This window comes from Alligator sinensis, unplaced genomic scaffold (assembly GCF_000455745.1).
Source record: "Alligator sinensis unplaced genomic scaffold, ASM45574v1 scaffold656_1, whole genome shotgun sequence".
NCBI lineage: Eukaryota > Metazoa > Chordata > Crocodylia > Alligatoridae > Alligator > Alligator sinensis.
This window is the reverse complement of record NW_005842333.1, coordinates 1377251-1394316: the sequence shown is the minus strand read 5'-3', so window position 1 is coordinate 1394316 and position 17066 is coordinate 1377251. Positions and strand designations below refer to the sequence as shown.

General features: G+C 45.9%; 1 protein-coding gene across 8 annotated transcripts in view; it reads right to left on the bottom strand.

The window, feature by feature from the left end:
* The window catches only part of LOC102374831 (fibroblast growth factor receptor-like 1), a 240714-nt gene that overhangs the window by 185782 nt on the left and 37866 nt on the right, over positions 1-17066 (bottom strand). The window contains exon 1 of one of the 8 annotated variants that reach the window (XM_025210086.1): positions 12706-12933. The exons of the other annotated variants lie outside the window; for them this stretch is intronic. Coding sequence (XP_025065871.1) covers positions 12706-12727 — 22 coding nt within the window. The 5' untranslated portion in view covers positions 12728-12933. Of the gene's footprint in view, positions 1-12705; positions 12934-17066 lie in introns of those variants that run through there. 8 annotated transcript variants of the gene reach the window in all.

Below are 17066 nucleotides of genomic sequence, written 5' to 3'. Positions count from 1 at the left end.
AGTATGTGAGGAAGGAGTGGGAAAAGGGGAAATAAAAATGTAGGAAAAGGAAAGACAGTTCTATAGGCTCTCTTAGGTTGTTGGAGAGGTCACCGTGTGTTTGTAGTAATGTATTGTTTTTTTACTATCCATAACAGAACCATGGGGGTACACAGCAGTATAACAAACTTAAAAGCATACACGTGCCCCCTGCAAAAAATATTTGAGAACCACTGCTCAGATCTAAGCAAAGATGATGGTGTCAGATTCTGGTTTCAGATTCATTTTTGGCAAAGGCTCAGAGTTAGGAGCTGAGCACTAATCAAACCTGGACCCCAGAATTGAGTCTGTCGATGCTGGAATCTCATGAGATGCTTTTGCTAGAGGTGCAGCAACAGCAATGGTGAAAATTGCACAGGATCAGCTGGTATCATGAAACTCCTATTCTCCTAGTCCTCATCCCAACTGGATCCAGAAAGCTGGACCCTCCTGACTCAGGATCTAACCACCAAACTGAAAACCAAATCCAAAGACATAAATCATAACGTCCTTGCACAAAAATTAGGAGGTCTTAGATCTGAGATTTTAAATCATGCCCATTTCTACAACCTTTCCCCACCTGAGGCAGCCTTACTACTGTGTATTATTGGCCTCTATTCATGATACGAGGCAAGGGTGTGCCAGAGAGTGGGTGCAAATTTCATCATGGAGCATTCCTGTAGATTGTGTGTGAAGATTCTGGTTTTATAGCACACACACAAATGCATTTCAGATACTGATATACCCTGCTAGGAAGATAGCAAGTGCACTTTCCAGTACAGAGAGGGTAGGCTTTGTGGATGTAGCTTGGTAACTAGAGCTTATCAGGAGACGGCAATTTCATTTCAGCAACTGTCAAGGTTTCAAAACCCATTTTCCTTCTTCAATGGAATGAAAACAAAATCTTCCAAGTGTTTTCACAAAAGCAAAAAGTGACTCTGGTTTTAAATCAAAAGCTGAACTTTCTGCTCCCACAAAGTGAGTGTGGGATGGGGCATTTGCTTGGGATGAGAACGTGCCAGGTTCACACTTCTGCCATCCCCAACTCAAAGAGTTTTGCAGTCCAGATCACACTGACAGCAAGAGAACCTCGGTGTTTCAAGCCCGTGCTCCCCACCCCCAAAAAGGCAAGAAAGCAAGCCGTGGTGCGTCTCTCTAGCACCGACCTTCCCAATGACACGCATCAGAAAACCATTCTCTCCCCAAAAATGTTTGGATTCAGCAAAACAGCAGATCTGAACATAACTTCACTTGGTGAAAAAACGCTCCCGTCCCCTCTCATAGTAACTTTATTTGAAACGTGAGCAGAGTAAACCCAGCCTCACAAAACCACCCTGTGTAATGCTGCTGATTCCAGCACAGTCAGTCCAGATTTACACTGCTTTACTGAAGGATTTCACCTATTTCTAACACACTCTCGAGATGAAGGAATACACACTGGAATTAACTTTTCTTTTTTTGGAAAAAACACCAAACAACAAACAGCAACCAACCACTGTGCAATCACTGACCACAATGTGACTTCGAGACAACCTAAAAGCTCACAGCCCAAATCTGCCCCGATATAACTCTGGATGAACTCCACTGAAGTCCCTGGCATGACCTCATGTTTGTACTGGTCTGCTTATAAACCGTGTGTGGATTTGCCAGGAATATGTATGGACACCCACTGTAGCATCAGACAAATCAGGTGATAAATAATGATAATGAATGGGAAAAAGATTGTGTTCAACAGCCTACTCATTAATAGCTAGAAAGAACGAGAAATATGAAATCTGTCAACATGGAAAGGATCCACTAATTGACTTGCATGCAAGTCGCCTAGGAACGAGGAGGGTTTTATGTTCCTTAGGAAGCCAAGCTATTAAGAAACCCTAAAATGATGCTATGTTTCTGCAGCTGCAGCTCCACACCCTGGGAGCAGCTCCCCTACAGCTCCTCATGCTGCCCCCGCTAGAATGACTGTGCTAACATGGGATTTGCCATGTCCACTTCAGGGCCCCCCTTCACCCTGCTCCACAGCATGCCCTGATGAGAGCAGCCGCGGCAGCCCACGTGCCTCGATGCCTCTCTCATTAGTCAGGTGACCTTTCTGTTGACTTAACTTTTTTTTTTTTTTTTTTTTTAAATGTCTCCAAGGTTGATCTTTCCAACATAGGCCCCATTCATATTTAATCTCAGCCTCTGTTTAACTTGTCAAAGCGTCTAACAAATGAGGACAAACTTGGATGGAGCCTTTGCAGAGCAGCACATTTGATTCAAGGTCTCCTCCAATTTTCTTGATTCTAAGAGCTCAATGGATGTAGATATTCATCCTATGATGCCACAAGGGGCAAATGGACCAGAGGATGCAACAAGGCATCAGTTAGGAGCGCTTGCAAGGACACCAGATGCCACCGGCATATCCTACCGCAGCTCATCCGTTGGGAGGTTGATAACAGGTGTTCACGGGTAGCAGCAGCCCTGGCTGAATTCTTGGGGAAGCGGGCCTGAAGGAGTTAAAAGGCTTTTAAGTAGGTGGCATACACGGTTCTTTGGGTGAATCTGATATTTTTTTATTAGACCTACTTAAATAGTTGGGGAAAAAATCTTTAAGCAAGTTTTCGGGTTTAAAAACCCTTTGTCAGGCTGAGGAAGTTTCTGCAGTTGGTGCGTGCTCTTCCTGGATGGCATGAAAAGCAAGTAGGTGGATCATTTTCAACTGGGTTGCTAACTAATGGTGTGAGGGGGTCATGACCAGGGATCCTGGTTTTCTCTGAAAAAAAAAAAAAAATCCCCAATTTTTGGGGTTAAAAAAGTAACCCCAAATCCATCTCTTTCCATTATTAAAATGAAACACCACTTTTATATTTATATACATATAGTGGCGCTTCATTTTAAAATCACTGAAAAAATGTGGATTTTGAGTTACTTTTTTTTTTAAAACCAAAAATTGGGGATTTTTTTTTTTTTTTTAAATCAGAGAAAACCAGGATCCCTGGTCATGACCTAGGACTTTATGTGCTCTTCCCAGTTCACCCTTGGGACTAACAGACAGCTTCAGAAGAGTCCTTTCCCCCATCCCTTTGAACCAGACCCTGGCCTCAACAGCACCCTGGGAGATGCTCCGGTTTTATGTAGGTGTTGACCGAGTGCAGAATCAAGCCAGTGTCTCATTCTACCATCTGCAGTACATGAAGAAAACCACTTTCCAACTTGGCAAGGATGTTCTGGGGCCTAGGTGGCCAATCCAATTTCCAAGCATGAGACAAGCATGGGGGACCTGGTGAATCACTTTGAGATCCTTAAAGTGAAAGGTTCCAAGACACGATGGATCCAACATACCAAAATGCTGGGTCCCTGCTGTCAAGTCCCTCCTGGGTGCTTCTGAGACTCCATGAAGATGCAAACCAGGCCATACTGCTATCTTCATGTCACTGCATTTTCATGTTTCACCTTCTCGTAAATCCAATGTCCCTAAAATATCCAAGACGCAAAGCACTACAGCCCCATCACTGGTGGTGAGGCATCTTCCTTACCCATCTAACATGACCTGAGCAACCTGCTTTACCTCCTTCGTTGGCATCCTACTTCCCGAGGGCCCATTCACTCCCTCCCGCAAACACAGGTCCTGCCAAATGCCTGATGACAGCCTAAGGGCTATGGGCAACCTTAGAATATTGTCTGAATGAATCTGTCATCACAGCCCTGTTGTACCTGTCATTACAGCCTGATCTCCACCTCGCACAGGAACAAGCAGTGAGTGTCAACCAGTTCAATCTTTTTAAGCAGCTCCTTTTACAGACAATCACAGCGGGTCAGGATCACTGGCTCAGCAGCGCAGGCGAAAACAAAGAGCCTTCTCTGTCTGAGCTGCCAATTTTTTCTCCCCCCTCCTGCCATTAAAGTAAGCATTTATCTGCCTGATTGAAAAAAGTCACCTTTAAAGCCAACATCCAGGGACCAGGCTATTCAGATGGGTGGATGATCCGAAGAAGGGGGGAGTTCTGGTTCTTGGAAGTGTCTCTGTCAGTGCTGTGTGGACACTCCAGCAAACAGCATTATCTCAAACTTGGCTCGGCTGCCTGCGTCTCCAGACAAACGTGGCTTCTCTCTTGACTTGCTATTTAAAAACTGGCCGAAGATCGGAATACAGCATTTTCAGATTAACAGGTTGGAACCGTTAGCATAAGCGTGAGTGTGTTGCCAGAGTGGCTGGAGCATCGGCTCCAGCGGAGCTCACATCCACGAGGAAGCTATTTGTGTATCTGCATGGGACCGCTCTGTTTATTTGCTTTGGAGTTTTGTTGTAGTTTTTAATTTAAGGAGTCTCGTTTCTTAATGCAGGTTTTAAATGGCTATTGCAAAAGAGAAGGGACTAAATCATATCTTTTTTTCTACATGCCCATAAATACGAATGTTAGCCCTTTAACGTATTCAATACGCACTCTCGGTTTTCAGCAGGTTGACTGGCACACCAGCGCAGCTCTTCAGACAGAAACCAAAGCGTAGAAGAGTCAAGCATCCTGACCAGGACTGATCACTAGGTCAGTAGCAGAGCTGGTAACAGAGCACAGCGCTCTTGACCCTGGTGTAGTGGCCTCTCCATCAGACAACTACTTACTTTTAGATCAAGCACCGATACAAATGTATACCAGCTATTCTCAACCATGGTATCGCAGCACCTCCTTTTATGGGCACCACATGATATTAGCGTTGCTTGATGTGCAAGCACTACCCATGATTCGAAGGATAAACCCAGAGATTTCAAATAGGAATCCTGAGTGTCAAAACCATTCTGCCTTGTTATGGTCCGAGCTCTTTGCAACAGAATTACTATTATTTTTTCAGTCGCCAAAAAACAAGTGAAAGCTAAGAGACGGCATTTTCTAAGAGGTGCCTTGAGTCTAAGAAGGCTGAGAACGATTGATGGATACACTAATGCAATAGGAGCCAGCCTTTTTGGCAGGTGTATCACAGATGTGTCCAACACACTCCCAAAGTGTCATTCTGATCCCCTTCCACTGCCCAAGCTGCTGCTGCTTTCTGCTCCCACCATATGCTCCCTGCCCAATTTGCTGCTTTGCTTTCTGCTTCCTGCCCTATTTCTCCCTCTGCTCCCTGTCCCCTCCCCAGGCTGCTGCATGACACACAGAGGTTGCCCTTGTTACTTGTGTCCGTGCCACGCGATGGCCACCTCCGCAGTACTGTGTACGTAGGGTTATTTGGAGGGCAGGTATTTCATTTCTCAGGTTTAAGTAAGTTGAAATCTTATTTTGTTTTAAATCTGGCTGATGCCTGAATACTTCAAAATTCTCTTTCTGAAGGATCATTCAAAAAGAATTGTACAAATCAAAACTTCACTGAAATCAAAGTATTTTAAGAAGTTTATTTTCTACAGAACGGGAGTTTCTGATGGGAAATGGTTCATATCGGGTCTATTCTGCACACACGTGCAAAAAAAAAAATTATATATATATATATATATTCTCTATTTGATGGTGCCTTCTGTAGTCATTTATACCAGCATGAAGTATAAATGTTAGTGAGGATACAAGATCAGTAGAGCTAACATGACTTTTATTACAGATGTTTATAGGCCCCAATTAAGTACACAGCCTTAACGCGGTAGATACTGTGCTAGCATAATAAGAAAGCAGCCCTTTCAATCCAAGTGGACAGATGACTCAAAAAAGGCATGAAGGCAAATGGGGGGGGGGAAGTGATTTGACCAAGGTCACAGAATAGATCAGTGGCAGCGCCAGGAGTACAACCTGAATCACTCAGTCCAGCTGCATACCTTGTCCACACAGGCACGCATGCTGTCTCTACGCAGTCCCGCACAGATATAAGTGACCAAACCAGTTACAGAGGATCAGTCTCACTCTCTCTTGTAGCTGTTGTTAGGACCTGTGACATATTGGTCCTAAGGATGTGGTGAAGCCCCAAGTTTATACCCCATAGCTGCACTGCATTCTGAGGCAAAATGGGATGCAGTCAGCAATGTTAATTGATTATGACATAATTCACTAACCTTTGAATAGTTAGTCATTCTTAAAAAAGAAGCAGGCCAGGAAAATACCTGACTACTGCATGCTGATTTGCCCTGTAGCCGAGCAATACAATTCCTGCAGGGCTTAATCAAGCCGAAGGCCAGGCGAGTTGGGGGCTCTGGTGCTGGGTGGAGACCTGAGGAATGCAAAATGACATAGGGTGGAGGGGAGAAGCAGCTGCTGGAGGGTAGGCAGCAGAGGCACCTGCTGTGCTCCGTGCTTATAAACGCTCCAAAACAAAACTCAGCCTGGTTCCTGCACACTATGAAACACCCTGGAAGTAATTCAGAAAGGACAGGAATACAGACAGATATTAATAGGATTCATGTGTGAGCCAGTCGGTTCATTACACATGATGCAGAGGCTCAGACAGAAACAGTCTGAAGGATCTTAGGCACCAGAGCCAGCTTTCAACACCTACAGCCCATGCAGCCACAGGGAAGGGGGGAGCCCAAGTTAAGGTGAACTCACTCTCTTGCAGTCCTGGGAGGGACTGTATTGATTTTCACACATGTGGCCCTGCATCCTACAAGCTAAAGCCTCCTATTTCTTTTCAGGCATGCACTGTAGTGTCATAGCTGTGTGCTGAGAAGATATCACCTCACTGGGAACGATACAAGATCACAACACGCAGAAATTTGTATGTCTGACAGGAGAGAGATGACACACAGAGGTTGCCCTTGTTACTCGTGTCCGTGCCACGCGATGGCCACCTCCGCAGTACTGTGTACGTAGGGTTATTTGGAGGGCAGGTATTTCATTTCTCAGGTTTAAGTAAGTTGAAATCTTATTTTGTTTTAAATCTGGCTGATGCCTGAATACTTCAAAATTCTCTTTCTGAAGGATCATTCAAAAAGAATTGTACAAATCAAAACTTCACTGAAATCAAAGTATTTTAAGAAGTTTATTTTCTACAGAACGGGAGTTTCTGATGGGAAATGGTTCATATCGGGTCTATTCTGCACACACGTGCAAAAAAAAAAATATATATATATATATATATATATTCTCTATTTGATGGTGCCTTCTGTAGTCATTTATACCAGCATGAAGTATAAATGTTAGTGAGGATACAAGATCAGTAGAGCTAACATGACTTTTATTACAGATGTTTATAGGCCCCAATTAAGTACACAGCCTTAACGCGGTAGATACTGTGCTAGCATAATAAGAAAGCAGCCCTTTCAATCCAAGTGGACAGATGACTCAAAAAAGGCATGAAGGCAAATGGGGGGGGGGAAGTGATTTGACCAAGGTCACAGAATAGATCAGTGGCAGCGCCAGGAGTACAACCTGAATCACTCAGTCCAGCTGCATACCTTGTCCACACAGGCACGCATGCTGTCTCTACGCAGTCCCGCACAGATATAAGTGACCAAACCAGTTATAGAGGATCAGTCTCACTCTCTCTTGTAGCTGTTGTTAGGACCTGTGACATATTGGTCCTAAGGATGTGGTGAAGCCCCAAGTTTATACCCCATAGCTGCACTGCATTCTGAGGCAAAATGGGATGCAGTCAGCAATGTTAATTGATTATGACATAATTCACTAACCTTTGAATAGTTAGTCATTCTTAAAAAAGAAGCAGGCCAGGAAAATACCTGACTACTGCATGCTGATTTGCCCTGTAGCCGAGCAATACAATTCCTGCAGGGCTTAATCAAGCCGAAGGCCAGGCGAGTTGGGGGCTCTGGTGCTGGGTGGAGACCTGAGGAATGCAAAATGACATAGGGTGGAGGGGAGAAGCAGCTGCTGGAGGGTAGGCAGCAGAGGCACCTGCTGTGCTCCGTGCTTATAAACGCTCCAAAACAAAACTCAGCCTGGTTCCTGCACACTATGAAACACCCTGGAAGTAATTCAGAAAGGACAGGAATACAGACAGATATTAATAGGATTCATGTGTGAGCCAGTCGGTTCATTACACATGATGCAGAGGCTCAGACAGAAACAGTCTGAAGGATCTTAGGCACCAGAGCCAGCTTTCAACACCTACAGCCCATGCAGCCACAGGGAAGGGGGGAGCCCAAGTTAAGGTGAACTCACTCTCTTGCAGTCCTGGGAGGGACTGTATTGATTTTCACACATGTGGCCCTGCATCCTACAAGCTAAAGCCTCCTATTTCTTTTCAGGCATGCACTGTAGTGTCATAGCTGTGTGCTGAGAAGATATCACCTCACTGGGAACGATACAAGATCACAACACGCAGAAATTTGTATGTCTGACAGGAGAGAGTAAAGGCATAGGGCCCCACTCCAGAACTAACCTAGTCGAAGCCCCCCTCCAATTCCTACAGCTGGCTCTGGATGCTGGGATAATGAGCCTCCATACAGTATAGGTCTGATAAAAACATAAACTGAGGGCTTTACATTATCTTAGGTCCACATGCCAAGTTTGTCAGTTAGCATAAATCAGCATAGCTCCATTGAACTCCATTGTGAATCTGGCCCAGAATCTCGTACATGTGGATTATGTGCTGGGCTCTGGGGCTGTATATGCAAGTGCTACTGGGGGAAACCCTGAACTCCAAATGAAATATTGCCTCCTTTGTAATACACCAGCACTGGCCACAGGGACTGGGACTAGACACCAATGTTTCACTCCAGTAGACATGCTTGGTGGAAGGGCAAAAGTTCCTGCCTTGCATATTTTGTAATTACAGAAAGTATTTTCAGGATCCAACATTAGAACTGAACCACAAGATTACAGAGGAATTGCAAACGGGGGTAGACGAGCCCACCAGTGCTGAAACTGTGGGCACTCCAAGTAGTAGATGGTAATTCTTGAGGAACCTCAAGATCATCACAAGGCATCAACCCCTCCGTGTTGTTCAGGCTTCAGACAACTACAGCAAGCATCACATCTCGTGACAGATCTGTGGCTCAGCTGACAGCTGAGATTTTCCTGGTTTATTTTTAAATTCTAATTAGAAGCGAATACAGAAGATAATCTGCTTTTAAGGACTTAAAAAGTCTGAGGATCTTACTGTCCACAGTAAATTGCTTTGCCAGTGCCACCAATCTCAACTTCTTGGTCTTAATGTACTACGGTAGTGGTTCCCAACCTTTTTAGACCATTGACTGGCAAACTGCGGACTGGAAGTGACAGGCATACTGTGGGCCGACAGCCAACACTTTTTTGTACTCAATATAACTAAAAAAAAAAAAAAAAAAAAAAAGGAGTTGGCCACTAGTCTGCAGTATGCCGGTCATTTCCAGACTTCCAGTCGGCAGCCAACCCTCCTGCGGACTGGCAGCCAACCCTGGGGGCTGGAAACCTCTGTGCTAAGGTGATGTTTTTCTGGAGTTGTGGCATGACGGTAATAGGAAGGGACTACTCAACTTGGTCTGGAAGAATGATTTGTCACCAACTTCACTGGAAAGAGGGAAAAAAGTCATTTCCTGGGATGCTCCTGAACTTACAGAGCACATCTGCAGCCAGGAGAATTTCTGAAATGTGGTTTCTAAACTATTCTGAATCTGATTATTAGCAATGTTGATTTCTTCCCTTCACTCCTCCATATTCAGGAACGATCTACCAAACATCTACAGCCAATCCATGTAGCCATCTCAGCATCCACTGGGGGACTCCTGGAGTTGCAGTAAAAGCACATGACACACAAAGCCAACTTCCAATGAAAAGCTTTGACTACATGCCCTGCCATGGCACCCACAATCCTAAAGGCCAGGGACAGAGGTTACACATAAACTGGTTTAAGTGATCAGAAACTGGTTTAAACCTATAACAGAACAGATGTTCAGTGCACATAAACCAGTTTGAAAATGGCTGAAACCAGTTTGAGATAAAGCTGGTTGAATCAGACTTAACTGGTTTGGATCAAACCAGACCCCTTCCTGGCTTAAAATAAAACAGACTCCCCCAGCATCCCAGCATGCTCTTTGGGCTGAGCGGGGCTCTCTGCTCCACAGCAGGGCTGGCCCCTCCCCTCTGTTCCCTGGCAGCAGCTTCCCCCTCCCCCTTCCTGCTAAGCAGGAATTCCCTCCTCCCCTCTGCCTTGCTGAGGAGGTATCTGTGTATTAGCTAGAAGACCACATGCTGGCTACAGTCCATGCTGAATCAACAGGCAGACTCAACAGGTAGCTAGCTGGTAATGTCCCTCCGTTGTTTTCTTAATGAGGTGATAAACACTGAGTTAGGAATGATAAACACTGTTATCAATTCCCTGCTGAGCTAATCAGAGCATCCCGCCAGGGCCTGGCCATGCACCCCTCAGCTCATTGCTGTGGAAAGGAAGGGAGGGTTCCTCTAGTGCCCTCCCCTCCCCCCGGCTTCTAGCCTCAGCCACTGCAGGCATGTGCTTACATTTCTGGGATGTCTGTGAAGTTACAAAGTGATTTAGCCTTGTCAGGTTAGACTAGCCTGCAAAGATTGAATCAATTCAGGCTCAGACTTTTCGAATGTCTGTCCCTAGCCACAGAAGCAATCTGGGACTTCTGCTGTTGGTGATACTTAAACTCAGAATGTTCTTCTTGCAGATAGGCACTACCTCACTGGTCAAAAAGGGTGAACACATTCACACACCACTGTTGTCCATCAGCAGCCAGCAGTTCCCAGCAGTCAGCTGGAGTCATGCTCTGAAGAGAATGGCAGCTCAGCAGGCTCACAAAACACTTGTTTAGCCAGCTACCCAGCAGAGTTAGTGCATCAGAGATGATCCAAGGAGAGACGCATCATCACACTCCATTTTCCTGTCTGTACACATCTTGTTCACCGGTGCTTTGTCCAGCTCCGTTTACTTTTTGGAAACCACAGCAGTTCCATCATCATCCCTCCCCACACATCCCCTACCCAGGAGGCTGTTCTAGAAATACAAACAGCTGGAAATTTTTCCCCAGTATTTAATCTAAATTGTTTTTTTCCTACTTGCCCCTATGATTCCTCCTTCTACCTCATGCACCATCCCACACTATTCCTCTTTTTCCTCAGTGTGTAAGGCCTCTAAAAGCAGCATAGAAAAATTCTGAGTAAAGAATTTATATGAATTTTGCTGTGGCAAGTTTGGAGTTTTTGACAAGCTCAGGCATTGTGCCTAGTAGTTGGTCAAGAAGGTTGGTTTGTGCAGTTTTAAGAACAGGTTAGACAAACACTTGTCTAGGATGGTTTAGATAGGGACGATCCTGCCTTGGGGGAGAGGAAGGGAGACCATCAAGTCCAACCCCCCAAGGTCCCTTCCAACCCTACTCTTCTATGATTCTGTGACCCAACAGAAGAGCTCCTTTACACGGCTCTTGCACTGGACACTCGCTCTAGAGATGTTTTTACAAAGGTTCAAGTAGTGTGAATTGGCCTTAGTGGAAATGAGAATGAACTTCTCCAGGTTCAAGGTTATAAAGTGAGGCACATCCTTTTTAGCAAGTTATGATCTGACTCGCTGCAGAACATCCCTCCAGAGAAGAGTGAAGGAGATGGAAGAGGAAGGAGGAAGATCGACTGAACTCATTTACTTCATTGCACTTTCATGCCCATTAAAGAAAAATGAAGTGAAATATAAGACCAGCCCTCCTCAGTCTGACACCTGTCTAAAGAGGCCAGCCCCTGCATGAAGAGGTTTACATGCACTCAAAAGAGGGAAATAAAAGAAAAAAAGACCTCTATAAAAATGAAGAGCACCTGTCCAAGTGGTCAGCTTTTCCCTGGCAGTCTTGCTTTGATACATTACACATTGGATTCAGAACTTGACTGAAACATTGCATTGTGATCTGGGTAGAAAAGCAGCATTTCCCATAAAAATGAGACAAGGGGAGGTGTTTTGAGTTACTTGCAAAATGTAACTAGAGGAATGTAAAAAATATATATAACAAGCCATTTGCACAGGCGTCTTCATGGAAGGTTTAAACTCAATGATTGTTTTTTCCAAGTCTTAATTCTGAGATTCGTACTGTTAAATGCAGCCTTGACTAACACCTTCCTGAACAGCACTTCCAGATACCGTCTGGTCTGCAGGGTACACAGCCAGGAACGGCGGGGGGAGGGTTGGAGGCAGCTCTGAGTAGGAATGGGGGGTAGAAGCTGAACGAATGACAGGTCTCATGCAGGTGAATGAAGTGTTGTCATTTCCCAGCTGGGAGTGGGAAAGTGCATGGTGCTATTTCCTGACACTATTCTTTTATTTTTCAGTCACTTCCATTTCCCGCTGTCTGAATGCCGCAGATTATTTCACCCGGAGGGAAGAAAAGAATTTGGAAAGTGTTTTGCAATCTGTAGGCTCCCACAAGCCCAGAGCTGCCTCATACAACCCAGAGCAGGACAGGCTGGCTGGCGGGTTGGAAAATTCACCTCTCTGGGATCAGTGAAGTAAGACTCCCCAGGAGCCAAGCGCAGGTTTGTTTTCTAATGCTAACCCACCTGCCATGATTTGCATTCCCAAGGATCCAGCCCTTACCACGTTTTCTCTGTTTAACTATGCCAGGCTGCGGTTATTTCACGTTCCCATCTACCTCCACCGCAGTCCCACTCACCCTTGCCTATGGACAGGGCAATCACAAGAGTCCAGATATCTGTCAGCATATGAGGCAGAGACCCTGTACCTCTCTCATGTCCTCACTGGTGAGGTAGGCATCAGGCAGAAGGCACATGTCTCCCGTCTGGGAGCAGGAGGTGCTTCTCACCAGGTCAAGTGCAACTAATTCAAGCTAACCTCCAAGTCCACGCTGTACCATCTCAACATGCAGTCTCTTGTCATCTATGACCACACTATCTATGCAGGTCACAGTTTGAGCTGGTTCAGAGCCATTCTTGCGCTCACTTTGATATGTCTGTAGGTGATGTCATGGTCATCTTCGAATCTAAAGGACGAACAACATGTTTGTAGAGTATTACAGGCTCAGGTAGGAACAGAGAGAGAAATCAGCAGGCTGTTCTCCTTGCTAATCAGTGGGACTACACGGCTCCCATGTTCAGACAAATGGCTAGACCATGTCCTGAGTTACCCCACCGTAAACACAAAGCATCCACTGAAGCCAGCTGAACCACTCTGGGCTGACACCAAAGCCACTAAAAGCAGAATCTGCCTCTGTGTTACTAACCAATTTACTGTTGTGAAACAGCCTGGTCACCAAAAGGGATCATTAAAAGCAAGGCAGCAAGGATTCAAAACGTGAACATGCCTTTCAGCCCCGTTTCAATCTTCCTGGCTTTCACCAAGACACTGAAACAAGACAGCCATAAAAGGAGAGGTTATATTTTATCAACCCTCCTTGTACAATTAGAACAAGTGTCACAGTCACGTTATTGCACACCCCTTCGCTCTCTAAACAAAACGGGGCTATCTAGCTGAGAGACTAAACACACGCAACAGCGCTGATTAAACAATTCTCAGAGTAAGTAACAGTTACTACTAGAGCCAAAAGGTCTAAAACATCCCTTGAGCATCAAGAGTGGTTTTGCCTTGAAGCATCTTTCAAGGCACGAAATGGAACGGACTCACAAAAATGGAACAGATTCGAATGTTAATTTCCAGCAAAATGTTAGATCCCAGATGGATCCAGCCCCACTCCGATTCTGTGACAATGGCCTTGGTAGGAACGTGCACTGGATCACACCACAGTTTCCATGGGCATAGGATACCCTCCCCTAGACCACACACGTTCTCGTGCCACCAGGAGTCACCTTTTTTTTCTTAGTTTTGGGTACATGGTCCTGTCTCTGACCCAAGTACAGCTTACTCTTGGAGGGCATAAACTTCTGCAGTCATCAGAAGGGCAGCGTATACCTCTAGTCTGAGAAGCCTGGCTTATAACCCACCAAAAAAAAATAAATAAAAAATGGCCTTGGACCATCATCTCCCTGACATGGTGTCCTGAAGCCCTTTTCCCAGCAGACCCCCACAGCTTTGACCTAAGCAACGGTTAGCAGGATGCAAACTCTGACCATGCTCTCAGCAATATTTGTGGCCGCTGATCCAATGCTGCCAAGAGAATGCCAAATTCTTCAGTGCACAGAGTGAACCCCTAAACTGCAGTGCCACGATGTTGGTTTTCGCTGGGAGTTTATCCCAGCAGCTCATAAACAACCTGCAAACTTACATACTTATATTTTTTTGCCAGATTTCTGTTTTCAGGGAGTAAGATTTTGTATGTGCAAACCCCTGGGTGCACAAATGCCAGGCCAGATTTCTGCGACCCTTAGCTCAGGAGTCATGCACTGGAAGGCAGTATTGCCCAAGGGATGGATAATCTGCAGCATGCATGCCAGAAGTGGCACGCAAAGCCTCTGTGCGGCACATGGCAAATCAGACAGCAGCAGATAGGGTGGGCAGGAAGCAGAAGGCAAAGCAGCAGATCAGGCGGGGAGTACAGGGCAGGGAGCAAAAAGCAGGGGAAAGGCAATGGAGTGGCACTTGGGGAGGGTGTAGGGCTAATTTGTGGCATGCCTCCCAACAAGGGCATGTACCCAGGGACAAGCTGATAGCCTACCTAGCTTATTTGCATGTTCAAAGGCAAAACTATGCACTTACACTTGAAGTTTTGGAGGAAAAAAAAATAATAATCAAGAAACCTGGGTGCCAGAAACAAGTGCACAACAACACAAGTAGGTAATAAGCTGAGCAGCTTTGAAGGCTAGGTTGGATTGTTTTTAAAAATCAACCTTTCTAACTGTATGTTAAAACAATATGTGAAAATAAGTGAACATGACATACATCCTCTCAGTCATAGAGATGCAGGTTTTCCTTAGTCCTCCTGAGCCCACAGACCCATCCAGACATGACAGGTTAGTACCGCACTGCGTAGCACAGCTCCATCAATCTAATTTCCTGAATCCCACATTCTTCGAAAATGAGTACCATCTAATGAAGCTGTCATGTTTTCTCAATACTGCTGCAGTTACAACATCTGTGCTTTTACGCACAAGGGAGCATATTCAAACAATGTCAAAAAGTCAATCTAGAGAGTAAAAAAGGACTTTTTAGGAGGGGTGGGTGGGGGTGGAGGAGAAAGTAGAGAATCTGAGTTACATTCTCATCTAAATGTTTTTCCTTTTACTGCCCAAGTCCCAGAAATGACTCGTTTAACAGACAAAACCATTAGAAAAGCCAGTGGCTCAGCCACACCATTGCATCAAGACAGGCCTCAGCTGTCACTTTAAACAAATAAAGCTGAGACTCCTCAGGGCAGCTGTGGTCTAGAGGATTAAGTAGAGGCCAGGGAGTCAGGGGACTTGGGTTTTATTCCCAAATCTTCTACAGCTTGCGAGATCTGGCAAATCGCTTTATCTCTAAGCGCTTCTCTTTCCTCATCTGCCCAGTGGGGACAATGCCATCCTTTCCAACCTTTTTATGGCACTTTGAAAACACACCTCAAATACACGCTTACATTCTTCTTGCCTTCCTGCCCTATTCGTCTGCCATGATCTCCAGTTCATTAGATCTGCTCCCTTACCCCCAATCTGCCATGTTCACCAGCCCATTAGATCCACCCTCTTAACCCCTCTGTCCACCATGCTCATCCACTCATTATAACCTCTCCAAAGCAGCAGCCATTGTAATTTTGAAAACGAGTAATCAGTACCTTGAAATCCCTGCAATTAGTGTGCAGAAAACTGCCCACATGCGTGCATACTTCAACTCCCGGCAGGACAGCACCCAACATGGGCCTGGCATGAGCTGTGCCCCAGACCCCTTACAGCAGGGGTGGGCAAAATGCAGCCTGTGGGCCAGATGTGGCCCGCCAGGCCATTCTACCTGGCCCAAAGGGCCCTAAAAAAATGTAGAAAATTAATATTTATCCGCCCCAGCTGCCTGTCAGGCAGTCCTCGATGGCTTGCCAAAACTCAGTAAGTGGTCCTCCACCCAAAATAATTGCCTACCCCTGCCTTACAGAGACCTTCAAGCCAAGGCCCTGGGTCTTCACATATATCTTCACACTGGATAGGCATCTGGCTGGGATCATCTAATCCCACCCTGCCCAGGCAGGGGGTCGGACTCGATGACGTGTTGAGCTCCCTTCCGACCCTAGCATCTATGAATCCATGAATCCCTTCCGCTCTACAATATAAAGACAGAAGAAGCCTTACAAAGACTGTCCACATCAGCCTTATAAAAGACAACTTCAAAGGTGAGGCAGTCCAGCCTCCATCTGCGTTAACTTTCCTATGGATTTCACGTGAATTGAAGGAGACAGGAACACAACAACCTTCCAGCACTTTGTCCTTCAGTAGCAGAGGAACTCAAAGTCTCTTGCAAATGTTAACTAATCAAGCCCCACACATCCCCCATGATAAGAGTGTGATAAGATACATTCACCGCTGAAAGGCAGCCAGTTCTGGCATGGAAAACAGCCGCAGCATTCAGTGGAGAACACCACACACACCCCTGCAGCTTATGAACCCCCTCCCCATGGCTCTTCCTGGCTATGGGGGGAAATGCACCCTACCCTCCAACCCGCTATGGGCCTAGAAAATGAGTTTTGCTTTTTTTCCCCTCTCTCTAAAAAAAGAGGGCAGGAGCTGCAGTCAGACAGCGCACCCGTCCAAAGTGCCATTTAATCCGGTCACACAAAACCCTGCAGCATGACTCACTTTAGGTTACACACAAGAATGGCAAGACACAGCAGCCCCGGGCTGCCAGGCTCCAAGAGGCTTTCCGCAAGGACACTGATTCAATCCCCTTCCCGTGGACTTTCGGCTCCACGCCTAGGAGACGAAGAGCATTTCTCCCAGTCGCGCCCACCCCCACCTCCACTTAATTTCATGCTTGGGCTGTGACTGCACTAACAGGGCATATCTGGTTTCTCCCTCGTATGCTGATTAAACCGACATGGTGCTTTGCACAGTCTTTCACAGACTCCTTATCTCAGTAACTAGAGGGAGGAAAAGCACAAGGACAACTCGGAGGCCAGCAACGCCGCCTGCTTTTCTGGCGCTCGCAGATCTCTCCCCCTTGAGAAACAGCGCGCACATGTTGTCGGGAAGCGGGGAGACAGAGGTTACTATGACACGAGGCTTGCCAGGACAGGCTGGTCTGGGTGAATAGGGAACTCGGGAAGTTTGTTTAACAACAAT